General features: G+C 52.2%; 1 protein-coding gene across 4 annotated transcripts in view; it reads right to left on the reverse strand.

The window, feature by feature from the left end:
- Nucleotides 1–246: 246 nt before the first annotated feature.
- Nucleotides 247–13,083, reverse strand: part of SEPTIN5 (septin 5) — a gene marked incomplete at its 5' end in the record, with an annotated part of 39,025 nt that continues 26,188 nt past the window's right edge. For 2 of the 4 annotated variants that reach the window (XM_080355406.1, XM_080355405.1), the window contains 10 exons: nt 247–1,032; nt 1,214–1,316; nt 3,176–3,311; nt 4,318–4,414; nt 5,316–5,417; nt 5,755–5,872; nt 6,422–6,556; nt 6,729–6,852; nt 7,405–7,491; nt 7,942–8,038. In XM_080355406.1, coding sequence (XP_080211532.1) covers nt 976–1,032; nt 1,214–1,316; nt 3,176–3,311; nt 4,318–4,414; nt 5,316–5,417; nt 5,755–5,872; nt 6,422–6,556; nt 6,729–6,852; nt 7,405–7,491; nt 7,942–8,038 — 1,056 coding nt within the window. In that variant the 3' untranslated portion in view covers nt 247–975. Of the gene's footprint in view, nt 1,033–1,213; nt 1,317–3,175; nt 3,312–4,317; nt 4,415–5,315; nt 5,418–5,754; nt 5,873–6,421; nt 6,557–6,728; nt 6,853–7,404; nt 7,492–7,941; nt 8,039–11,571; nt 11,641–11,701; nt 11,792–13,083 lie in introns of those variants that run through there. The other 2 variants (XM_080355403.1, XM_080355404.1) reach the window with 2 other exon arrangements.

Below are 13,083 nucleotides of genomic sequence, written 5' to 3' on the forward strand. Positions count from 1 at the left end.
ACTGCAACTGGATGATCAGAGCTAAACCATGAGATACCCTCACTCAGCTACTGCAAGGCCCTGGGGTTCTCCTACCAACACCTCCAGCCTGCTGTGGGAGGAAAGCATGGCTGTGAAGGTGCTCACTCCCATCATCTCCTTGCAGGCAACAGTCGGCAACTCATGCTTTCTGCCAGAAAGACATAACTGAGAGCATTAAAAGCCGTCTTCTTCCAGCTGACCTCAAGAGACTCAGTCCCTTGCTGTTCAGTGTAAATATCCTGGAGTTTCTTGACAGAAAAAAAAAACCCCAACCAATTAAATAAAAGCACTTCAGAAAAACTCAAGCAGGAAACCAGGCAACCATCAGGACCCCTGAGCAGGTCAGTGCACAGAGAAAGCCGCAGCGCCAGCTCTCTGTGCCAGAGCTGGCCCCAGGCTGAGGAGCCCGAGCAGCACAGGTCACGCTCACCGGAGGGTACGGCTGCCTTTACAACACTGGTGCTGGTCCCAGACAAGGGGAACGGCGAGGGGAGCACAGCACTTCAGTTGGGAGTAAACAGTTACGTGCATTGACACAGATAGTCTTCAAGTTCGTACATCAGAGAAACCAGGACTTTAAATACCAGAGCATTCCCTAACAACAGATTAGTACATGGGAAAGGGAGATCTTTTTCTTTTCTGTTTTTCTTTTCTAGGATGCCTTAGAGACTTCCCAGGCTATTTTCTTTTAAAAAAAAAAAAAAAAAAGAAAAAAGAAAAGAAAGAATAATTAATAAAAAAGAAATACACATCAGTAAACTGTTAAGTGAACAGCCTCCTCCACAATCCAGCTGACCGCAAAGCCAGCATTGCTGCTAATAAATTAGAGGGTGCGGGTGCAGCTCTTGCCCACAAGTCTCTATACAACAGGAAACCTTTTCTAAACGTCCACAGCTCTTGCCAGGCCTCAGATGGTCACTGGGGAATTCCCTCTGCCCTCCGAGTACCTTCCTCTCACTGATCCTGCATCTGCTGCTGCATCTTCTGCAGCATCTCTTGCATCCGCCGTAACTGCATGAGACAGAGAAGAAATAGTCAAAAAAGTGATCCGTGTGTCCTCCCCACCAGCAGCCTGTGATGGTGGGAGGCAGGAGCGGGAAGCCCCAGGACAGCCTCTATGGGGCCATCTGGGAGAAACTCCTCAGATTCCAGCTCTAACACCAAGGAGGCCCAGGCAGAAAAGGGGTCTCACCTCCTCATCCTTCATTTTGATCAGCTTCTCTGTCTCAGTGTCTGGTGTTGGGAGAGGCAGGATGGGAATCGGGCTTTCTATCCTGTTGTCCTGAGTCAGCTTGCTGGAGAGACAGAGAGGGAAGAAGTGCAGTCAGTTGTGGTTCAGGCTGGCTGGCTTTAGTGTCACCATGGCTGTCACTCACGATAGCAGACCTGTCAGCAAGATGGCATCATGCACCCAGCCAGGTGGAGGGGCTGTGGGGCAATCTAGCCCAGAGGTGTGGGATGCGCTTGCATACAGAATGAAACAGAAGTCAGTAAAAGTTTTCAAAAGAGAAGCCTGTGGTTAGCTAACAGAGAAAACCCAAAGCAGGCTTGCAAATGTTTCTGCCCACCTTTTGTAACTGCAATGGCAAGCTTAGCAGACACATGTACAGGCAATTTATCCAGTCTACTTCGGCTCACCTGTCCATATGCTTACATATATACACAGCATCAACACAAACTATCAGCATCCCTAAGGTACCACACGCTCACCATGGTTCTTTTTTTTTCCAGGAAGATAAAACCCAGGGAGCACTTCAATTGCTGCAAGTCTGATGACTAAGCCGGCCCTCATAGTCAGGAGGTGAGAGACATTTGACACAACAGGCACAGCAGCATTGCAGTGAGGACTGGAGGTGCACATAAGTGCAGGCAGGGGACAGAGAAAAGAGGTGACTTTCTTCCAAAAGTCAGAGCTCTTCATAGGTGAGAAGGTGGTGGTAGCGGTATCCAAAGTCACCTGGGCTGAAACTGGGAATTCAAGATGCCACTTGCAGTTATTCACCACTTGGAGTCACCACTGGCTTGTTATTGAGTCAATTCCAGCCCTGGAGCTTGGGATCTCCTCCCAAAACATCTCTCTAGACAACGACCCTTATCCCATTGCGAGAAGTGGCCACAGCGTTTTCTGAGACTTGTTCACTGGAGTTAGCCATGGTATGAGAAATGGTACCAAACTTCAGCTTTGCTTAAGCTGAACAATTGCTTTTTCATCGTGTTCTTCTTTTAATAGATACATAGCCTACCTAAAGAGCAGCTGTGACACTTCTCACAGATCTCTAGCATTTCACATAGTTATTTTGGGACTCCATATCCTCGCTGTTGAAAAAGACAGGCTCGTCTGCTATGCAAAAGTACTCAGATACATGTGTGAACAGAATGTGCCACACACTGCACACACGCAGGACCGCTCCCTGGTAAAGTACAGCCACTTCTGCTCTGCAACGTGGCAGCACAGTGCTACCCAGCCAGCCCAGGGGAGGGTTTACAGCAGATGAGCCAAGACCTACTTAAACCTACAATTTTTCACCAGTATTTCAGTCATGGAAGGGACAATGGAAAAAATAAAAGGTTCCAAATGAGAAACCCATGAGCATTCTTCTGTTTTCTGATAATTGTGACTAAAACCACAGAGAATCAGATGCAATGGGAAGACAATGCAGAGAAATCTTTGGAGATGTATTAAGAGCCTTGCTAATTGCCTGAGCTCTGTTGTTTGAGAAACAGCAGCATCCCAAGGGTCGTGCTGTCATTTGGACAGAACTGCAGGCTGCAGAATGCCTTCCTCTTTGCAATGCACACAGCTACTACCCACCACAGAAAGGGTTTATCCTTGGCTTCATGAAGGCTGGATATATTTCACCCAGTGCTAGGAACAGCAATTCAAAAGAATTTCCAGGCCTATTTCCCAAGACCTGCATGGGGAATGCTCAGACAGGAGGATGGATTCTCAGAAGCAACCCCTCCATGCGTTCAGACTGTAGGAGACATGCTTGGATTTGCTATTTTACTTCCCAGTGCCATTCCACAGGCTGCAGCCCAGCATGTCCCCAGCAGACACACAGCCTCCTGACTGATGAGCCATTCTGACAGCAACCTCCCATTCACAGAGATAAAGACATTCCTGCTGCCTCTGGTTAAAACAGTGGGGACCCACCTGGTCATTTGCTGGATGCACTGAGCTCGGTAGTTCTCATAGTGGACATCACAAGTGACATCCTTCAGGTCATGCATGTGTGTCCGGATCAGCATGTTCCGCAGCTTCACAAAGTCGCAGTGTGCCTGGTTTTCCACTGTGGAAGCAACAACAGGAGAGTACCTGGATGCCACATCTCACCAGCCCTGTCCAGGAAGCCCCTTTCCCACCTTCAGGCTAGACTAAAATATGCCACAGGTCTCCTTCCTCATCCTCCTCTCGCTCCCTCCCACCACTGCCTGGGGGTCACCCCTGGCCCTGGCCTTGCTGATGCTCCATGCTTCTAGACACTGAGGCCAGGCTGCTGAAGTCACTGTGTTCACAGGACTTTTTCTGAGAAAGAGGATTAATTAAGCATGTGCAGCAGAGTCTTGAAAGAGGATGCTGCTCTGGGGTACATGGGATGTCATTGCTATAACCACAGTGAGTATAGCCAGTGCTGGAGGCAAACTGCTCATGTCCTCAGAACTTAGGACTGATCGAAAGGCCCCTGAAGGCAAAATCAGACCCTAAGGGGCAAAGCTGGGAGCTTTGGAGAGCTGAAAAAGCTGCTGTTAGCACGGGGAACCAGGCTCCAGACAGCACAGTAGGACCCTGCGTGGAAGGGCTGTGCTCAGTAGCAGTGTGCTTGCCATGGTGATCTCCGTTTACCTTTCTGCAGGGCTGGGGAAAGCTGGCTGTGTCAGCCCCAGGGTTTCACAAAGTTGATCCCACTGCCAAATGCCAGCACCCCGACAGGCACAGCCTCCTCCAGAGCCAGCTAGAGGGCAGAGCCAGCAGCTGGGCAGCCCCAAGCAGCCGGTACCAGCCGATGGATGCACACACAGGCATTGGAGATCTAAAGCCGCAACACCTTAAAGCAATGTGCCAGCATGAGGGAGTCAGCAACAGCAGCAAAAGCCATTCCAGGGTTATTCTGCTTATGGGCTTTATGAAATTTCTCCCTTTAGAAAGGAAGATAGAGACAAACACATTGTGCATCAGGATAGGCTCCAGCACGTACAGGAGCAGCAGCAGAGAAAGAGGGAGTGCAGGAGGGTTTAAGATTCAGTTTAGCTGAAGGCCCCTTGCTCACAGTGCCTGTTCTCAGGCACTGCGCTTACCTTCCACAATGCCCCAGGGGTAGAGCCGTCCACGGACACGCTGGCCTTTCGCCTCCACCACAGTGTTACTGCCGATGACGGCAAAGGGAGCGCTCTCCTGGAATGAGAGGCATTGCTGAGTCCAGCTCAGCCTGGGGCTGCCCTCGGATCCCTCCTCCAAGGGCCAAGCTCAAGTGGAACAGAGCAGGAGGAGGAAGGTGCTGGTAGGAAAGGCACGGGGGCATCCACGTGTGCCACAGCACACCACAACACAGTTGCAGAGAAAAGCCTAAGGCATGGGATCTGCCAGCAGCCTAATTCCCAGCCTGACCTTCTGAGCTGTCCTGAGGGAGGCTGTGTCTCTGCAGGTGCCTGCATCCCTTCTTTGAGGGGAAGCTCTACAAGGAAGCCAGAGCAGAGAGGCTGAGACACCAAGCAAATGAGACGATGTTGAGGCAGGGATGTACAGGCTGTGCTCCTCTCCGCTCAGAGTGGAGTCAAAGCCCATTGCATGTCTCTGACAGGAGAAACAAGGCCATACTGCATGCATACACAGGGCTGGCTCTGCTTGAGAGAGGGTCAAGCCTGGCCTGCTGGGGTCTCCAGCCAGGTCTGTATGATCATGTTGTCTCCCTCCATGCAACTAATGTATCACAGTTGTGCCTCATCACTCGCAAAGTGCTCCTCCTTGCTGATGGCATCACTCAGAAATAGGTGCTTACAAATGCTGTACAACCCAGACTCCATCTTAAACATACAGGCTGCAGTAGACTGAGGAAAGACTGACACTGCCTGGTGAGAGAGCAGACATGCCATGTCTTTATGCCACACTTGACTTCATGGCACCAGCAAGGACAGCAGCACCTTCTCCAGGCCATCTACCATGTGAGCCAACATAGGCTGTCCCCTGGGTATCAGCAGCACAGGCCTTTGGCACACACAGGGCAGCTCTGGCTCCTGAAGCAACTGCCAAATCCATGAGCTCAATTTGCCAGTCCCCTGCTGAGCAGGTTCCTTACCTTCAGCTCTCTGTCTTGCTGCTTGAACTCCTCATCTTCATCAGAGTCGCACTCAGGAAATTGGTACACTTTAATGCCAAATTTGTCGATCTCTTCCCGGATCTGTGTCCATGCAAGACAAACACAAAAGAATGCCACACTGAACAATACAGAAATGCTGGGTTTATTCCATGTTCGTGCTACCACGGGTTTGCTATAGCCTATGGACAGTGAAAGGATTTGATGATTCTTCTAGAGCTGGCCTCTCTGCAGACACCACCTCCTCGCTCACAGTAGAGCACTGCTGCAGTTATATTTGCAGGTAATGTGAAGATACATATATACACACATACATGCTATATACCTATATATATATATATTTAACATATATATCCCCTCCCTCCTCAGCCCAACCCTGCCAGCACATCAGGGATACTCCTGTAGAGAAAGAGCATCTCACCCTCTCTTTTAGCTTCCGGATCTCAGAGGGGATCAGACAGTCAGCTTTGGCAATCAGGGGCACAATGTTGACCTTCTCATGCAGAGCCTTCATGAACTCAACATCCACTGGCCTGAGCCTGCAGCAGAGACATGGAGGTACATGGTTAGCAAGGACAAACTGGGCAGATCCCCCACCAACCCAGCACGAAGGGAAAAGGACAGCACTGTCACAAGAGCATGGGGCAGCACTGGGACAGCCCTCAACCGGGGCTGTGTCTTCAGGAAACCTGTCTCAGATTTTAGCTGCTGAATGTCTCACACAGGCACACGGTATTTGCTCCCTCCAGCTGCCCTGTGCTGCAGGCAGACAACACGATCCCCCCGCTGCTCCAGGTGAGGCTGGCACATGAGCCAGCAAGGGGCACAGACAGAGGACAGCTTAAAACTCCCTTTCCTACCCATCAGTCAGGCTTAGCTAGATAGAAGATATAAATCTATGTGGCATTATTTCTCCTGAATTCCAAAACAGGCTGCAGGCCTGAGGGAGAACAGCTCTGCCCTATCACAGACAGTGTCACACCAGAGAGGGAGGTGGTATGATGCTCAGCTGAGGGAGAGCATCCAGACAGAACTTCTCATGTGCCAACAGCCCTACCATGCCCTGGCCCCAGAGCGGGGACTCTCACCCATGCCCGAAGGGCGAGATGAAGTAGAGGCAGCAATGCACTCGGTTGTCCTGGATGTTCTTACGGTTCAGGCCACTCTCATCACGAAAATACTGCTCAAACTGCTGGTCAATGTAGTCGGTGATGGGCTTCCAGCTGGGAAGGGTAATTCAATCAAAACAAGATCACACGTTTAACAGGTCAGTGTCTCCTAGGGACTATGAAGCAGCATCATCCCATTCCCACTGCCAGATCCCCTTCCTGTGAAGCATCCACAGAAAACAGACGTGGCCAAGGACTGGGAAGAAGGCAGCAGTGGCCTGCTCACCACTCAGTGTTGTTAACAGCATCTCCAAAGCCTGGTGTGTCCACTATGGTCAGCTTCAGCTTGACACCCTTCTCCTCAATGTCCACCGTGTGCTTCACAATCTCCACAGTCTGGCTGATTCTCTCTTTGAACAAGAACACATGAGTTAAAGCTAGGCAGTAAAGCTGGGGATTCCTGCTCACATCCATCACAAGCTGGCTCCCTCCTTATCACTGAGCACAGGGAGTAACATGTTTTTCAAAAAACCCTGATTACCCTCTAAGGAGCCTCAAGGCAGTGGTACTGTGGGAGGACACCAGCAGGCAGACTCAAGAAGATACACAGACCTCTGAAGTGCTTGTAGCCCTGAACATTTTCTCCACTCATTTGGTAAGAGGAATCACTTCCACACTACAGCACTCAAGAGCAAAAGACAAATCTCAGCATCTCAACCCAACAAGATAGCATTGCTCTGCAGCCTCATCTTCCCTTCACAGGACAGAAGAGCCCCACAGCCAAAGCCTTCTTGCTCAAATACTAGTACCTCTGCAGCCAAAGGAGAGCAGAGCAACAAACAGGGCTGGAACGTGGCCAAGCTCGTAGCTGCTGCTGAAGCAAGGAACCAAAGTACTAGTCCCTAGGACAGTCTAGATCCACAGGCACAAGAACTGTTCACTCCCCTTTATCCCCAACTTACCCTCTGCATTGAGGAGCTTTCTGTCTTTGTAGAGGTCTGTCAGGAACAGGCTATTGACCAGCGTGGATTTGCCCAGACCCGACTCTCCTGATTGACAGAATGCAAAGGAGAGGAGGAAAAAGCAAGCAACATGACCCACTAATTGACTTACAAATGAAACTCTGAACAAGGCTTTGAATCCTGAGTCAGAGGAAATGAGAGAGATGAGCTGTCAGATGCTGTTTATGGGCATCATATTTTTCCAGCAGTGGGAGGACTTTTGCTGTAAGATGTCTCAATCCTTACATAAATGTGATCTCCCAGCTCCTCCACCCTCCTTCCCCTTTCTTTCCCTGGCTGGCCCTGCCTTCACCATGCAGACCAGCTGCCCTGTTGGAGGAGAAGCTACACTTGGTGCTGGCTTGAGAGGGCTACAAGTGGTCAGGGATGGCCCGTTTCTCCTGAGGGAACTGTCTGACTTAAGGGAAGTGAGGAGAGCTGGTCCCCTACACCCACCCACTATATGGCCCAGCCACCTGCATCCATGGGCAGTCTCACCTGCGACCATCAGGGTGAAGTCGAAACCTTTCTTGACGGATTTCCGGTGGACCTGGTTGGGCAGAGTGGCAAAGCCCACGTACTGCTTCTCATGGTCCTGCAGGGCAGAGGTGGATGGGAGCAGGTCAGGGTATGCCAGCCCTCCTGCTTGAGCCCCACACAGTGACACAGAGTTGACTCAAGAAGCCCCTAAGGCAGAGCCAGGGGGTGGAGGAGAGGCTGGTCCCTGCCCTGGCAGTGCTGTAGGGCAGGGCACACCGTTCCTTGAGGCTCAGGGACTTCTGCCCTTCCCGCAGGTGGGCATGGAGGCCACGTCCTCCCAGCCACAGCCCTGCTCGGCTGCTCCCACCAGCCTCCCAGCATGGAGAGCACAAGGGAAAAGGCACATCCCACCACTCCCACCAGAGAGCACATCTGGGGCTGCTACTGATACACAACCTTCCTCACTCTGCTTCTCCTGCACTGTTGCAGGGTCCCTTCACAGCAGAGTCACCAAATGTCACCTGTCCCCTGGTCTTTCAGACCAATTTCTGCATCCCTCCCTCCAGAGGCACGTGTGGTACGTGATGGCCAGCTCTCCGTAACCAACACGCCTGGGTTTATGGTGTCCCAAGCCATGTCTAGAGGAAGGCACGGTGGCTTGGCTTCTGTTTGACCTCAGACAGGATTATTTCCTGCTGTGTCACAGCCACTCCTGGCTAAGCAAGAGGAAATCCTGAGTAATCTCTAGTGTTATTCTGAAGAGACAGAAGTTCAAGGAGCACAGGAAGCGGGAAGATGCAAAAGAATTGAGAACACAGGCGAGATGCTTTTGGTGAGGGTTTACATATGGTATTGCTGGATGCTTGTGCAGGGTACATCCCAAAAGGCAAACATGGTTCATAACTGTGTGCCACACAGCTGACTCGCTCCATCCATCCACCCATTGAGCACCCCAGGCCTTCACAGCCCACACCCCCACAGCAGCACATCCCCTCGCCAGGCCCCATCACAGAGGGAGTGTGGGCATGGACCCTGGTAAACAACTCCCTTCTCACATACTCTTCAAGCTAGACCCAAGGGGAAGCAGCCGTTCACAAATGCCTGAGCTAGAGACATCATAAGACTCATCTTTCCAACATTACTTAAAATAAACATACCCCTGGGATTCACACCACAGGCAAATCCAGAGAGGCAGGAGTTTGTCAAAACCAGCCCCAGCTCCCACCCAGCCACAGATGCCTTCAGCTATATGGCTGTCCTCACCCCACAGCTCTCTGGCACTGGTTCTCCAGGCACAGCACAGAAAACCTGTGTTCCTAAGTTTAACTATCTCCATTCCTGAGGCACACGCTCAAAGAAAAGTTCAGTGTGTCAAGCTTAGGGCAATGCTGACTTGCACCTATTTCCACGCTGCAGGTGGGCCATGCAGCTCCTAAGCAGCCTCTGGCTGCATGTCCACCCATGTGAGCATCTTTGGGCATCCTCAGCCACAGTGCAAGGACCAGTGTTGCTCAGTGAGGGGCACAAATATACAACATCCTTCCCCTTGCACTTCTCATACAGCCAAGTTGTGTGTCAGAGCAGGAAAAGACCCACCTGGATCTTCACCAGACTGGAAAGACAACGAGCACCTGCTCTCTCAGCTGAATTGATATGCAAAATAGTACTAGTAATGTGCTAATAAAACCATACCTGAGGCTCAGGGCGTGTTTCTCTTACATTCTTTGGTTTTTAACCTAGATGACTAAAGGCTGACAATGAAGACACTAGGGAACTGAGCTCTGGTGCAACTCCACTTACTTCAGCCAGGTGTAACTGGCTAAACCTGATCTCTCGTTTCTGCTCAGCCCAACCAAGAAACCTCTGGTACCTTTGGTTACCTCTGCATAGCCCGGTGGAATCGTAACATTTAAAATTAGCAATTCCCAGCTGGCGCAGGACACTGCCCTTTACCCAAGAATCATGGAGTCATTTCCCTTGCACTAAGGGAGGTCAGAGCTGAGCGCGATACCAAGAGCAGAGCTTCCCTCGCAGTGGGACGCAGCCAGAGGCACGGGGAAAAGCTCTGTCCCCAGCCATGCCTCCCTCCAATGGGCCACAGATGCTATCTACAGAGTGACTGTGTACAGGATGGGGGGCGCTGAAGAGGGTGTAGAGGACTGCAAGGGCTACTAAGGGATGCAGGTGGCTTTCTGGGTTGTGAAAAGCTAAAATCCATTATTTAGATGAGAGACTTGGACCGAGGGAATTCCTGGAGGCACCACAGCCCCCTCCTATGTGCTCCTGACCCTTGTGAGCCAGCTCCCATCAAGCTGACACAGGCTGGGACAGCCTGTCGCTGCACTTTGCTTCCCTGGCCAGCCCCAGCTGTCAGGAACGGGCCCCGGGCAGCAGAGCCAGCGGCACTCCGGCGTGAGGAGCCCTTCTCCCCGTCGCCTCCTCCACGTGACGCCTTTGTTGCCCCCAGCATTCCACTCACACGTGCCTGGGAACGCGCCCACACATGGCAGCAGAGGACACCAACAGATGTGGCCGATCTTTGGGGCCCTGTTACAAGCCAAAGCACTCCATGCCAAGCAAAACATGTCTGACTTCTCCCTCAGCACACGCTCGCTGGTTCACTGGACATCACAGCAACACATCATGACCTCACATGCTTCACCACCCAGCCGAGGTGGCCAAGGCCCCCTGGCAGGCAGTGCTCTCCCTGGGAGTTCAAGCCAACGAACAAAGCACTGGTGGATTCACATCCTCTTCCTGTTGGGGGCAGAAACATTTGGGATCTGTTGCACAGGGGAGAAGCCATCCCTGGTATGGAGGTGTCCGCAGGGCTGTCTGCACCTCCAAGCCAAGGTACACAGCATGGCCTTCATCGTTCCTGCCATCCCTCCCTCCCTCCTCACCTGCTTGGTGGACACACTGTTTAAACCAATACAGACCCTGTGTGAATTCACCCTTCAGCCTGAGGATAAATGGAGCCTTGCTGGGTATATTCCAAAGGGCTAAAATCAAGCACCATGGGACCACAGAAAATTTGAAGAATAGCCTCTACCCCAGGTCTGGAGCAAATCCCAGAAATTCTCGACCTTCTGCTGGGATCTTGGTGCCTCCAGTTCTTTGCGGGGGGCTCTCTTGGTGTTGCTGCCTCCAGGGCAGCCCTTCCTCCAGTCGCTCCCCTCTGGCCAGGCACAGCCGCCACATCTGCGTCCGCACGAACGAGCACAGCCCAGCCCCAGAGGAGAAGCAGACCCTTTGCTTCCTTTCATTGCCAGGAAGCTGCATAAATTCATAACGCAAGCAGCCCCTGGGGCATCTCCCATGTACATCTGTTTCCTCAGGCCTGGTGCTGAGCATGGGAGTCTCAGCAAAACCACTAGCCCACCAGCATTTGCTGCTGCAGAAAGAAAAGAGGCTGGTGAGAGACAGTGTTAACATGATAACACAAACCAGACTGCGTCTGAGCACATACGCAGCTCTTACTCCTGCCCCGAGCCCCCCCACGGACACACACGCCATTCAGTCGGGAATCACTGCATCAAATAACCGCACAAAAATATGTCGTGCATCTCCCAGCTGTCCATCGTGCCCCTTGGCTCTGCTCCTGCAGGGGCTGCTCCCCTCCTCCTGTCCCCATCCTCTCTCCCTTACCAGTGTCTTTCCACTCCTCTGCTCCTCAGAGGTCTCATCTTGTGCTGCACACGTCTGCTCGGGCACCATCCTCCCCCTCCTGTCCCCGCTGCTCCCCGGCTTGCACAGCGCTATAAATACATCCCCGTACCTTCAGCTTGGCCGGGTGGCTTCGCTGTGCCTGCGTTCGGGGAGAAAGCAGCCGCTCCACTAACCGCTCCTGAATAATGATTGAATCCATAACCGCGACCGGCAGGACGGACAGCCACCGCGGGCCAAGAAAAAAAAACCCAACCCATGTGTTCCCTCCCAGCCTTCGCTAAATCCATGCGGCAGCCCCCCCGCCTACGCATGCACACACACGCAGGGCTGGCTCAGCTCGCCTCGCAGCCCGGCAAGGCAAGGAGAGAGGTGAGGAGAGCGGAGAGGCGATGGCTCCCACGGCAGCTGCCCGGGATTTCCTGCCTGCACTCGTGCCGTGCCGCGGGAGGAGCCTGCCGGCAAGGACAGCACAAAAGCCACCGCGGCTGCGGGCCAGGGGACATGTCTCTTGTCTCTCACTCTGCCAGCATCCCGCGGAGAGGCTGCGCACGTACCGGATGCTGTCCCAGCCATGAGTCTGACTCCTTTTGTCAGATGGGCTTATTCAGCTGGAGGGTTTCTTAGACATCCTGACTGATGCAGCCAAGACAAAGGTTTGCTGCAAGGAAATCTGCTCTCAGCAAAAACGTGCTGCTTCTGGTCGTGCATGCGAAGGTCTAAAGGGTCTGAAAAACACCCCAAAAGCCGAGTCCAAACTTAAGCCCCAGATCCTAGCCCTGGTTGACGTGGATCTGCCTCCACGTGGTGCAGGTCCATCTGTTGTCTAGTCCAGGCGATACTGCAGCCTCATCTCTGAATCCAATTGGAATAGCAGCTGATGTATTCTGGACCATACAGCAACCTTTTCAGCTTTGAAGACATTTCAAAATAAATAAGTGTAATACGTGTATTTGTTAAGCACAAGTACCCAGCCCAGCAACGGCCTAGCATGCACAGAAAAATCATTTAAATCTCAAGGTTGGATTCTGAACCTACATATAAGACCTGCTTTCCCGCTTTTCTGTGCTGCCATAGAAACTGAACAGGAATTTATTTGAAACAGACAAAAGCTGATAATCTCTTATAATCATATGATTCCAGAAACTAGGGGGTTAATATCACACCGCCTATAATAAAGTCACACAAGATGGCAACACTGGTGGTGCTGGAGGAACCTGCCACTTGCCACACAGGTTCCCGAGCAGCTTTCTGCTCACAAACAGGGAAGGACGCAGACTGCAGCCACACTCCCACCTCACCCCCAGCCAGAGCTCCTGCTGCTTTTCTGGGAACCACAGGTCTCTGGCAGCAGCTCCAGACAGCACCTGATATGCAAGGTCTGCCCTGGTCACCTCAGGCCACCACCCAGGGCCTCCACCATGCACCCCAAGCATGGCTGACACCAGGTTCTGTTATAAGGTACCAAGTTACTGCAAGGGTTCCAGTGGCCTA

Source organism: Nesoenas mayeri, assembly GCF_963082525.1.
Source record: "Nesoenas mayeri genome assembly, chromosome: 17".
NCBI classification, from domain to species: domain Eukaryota; kingdom Metazoa; phylum Chordata; class Aves; order Columbiformes; family Columbidae; genus Nesoenas; species Nesoenas mayeri.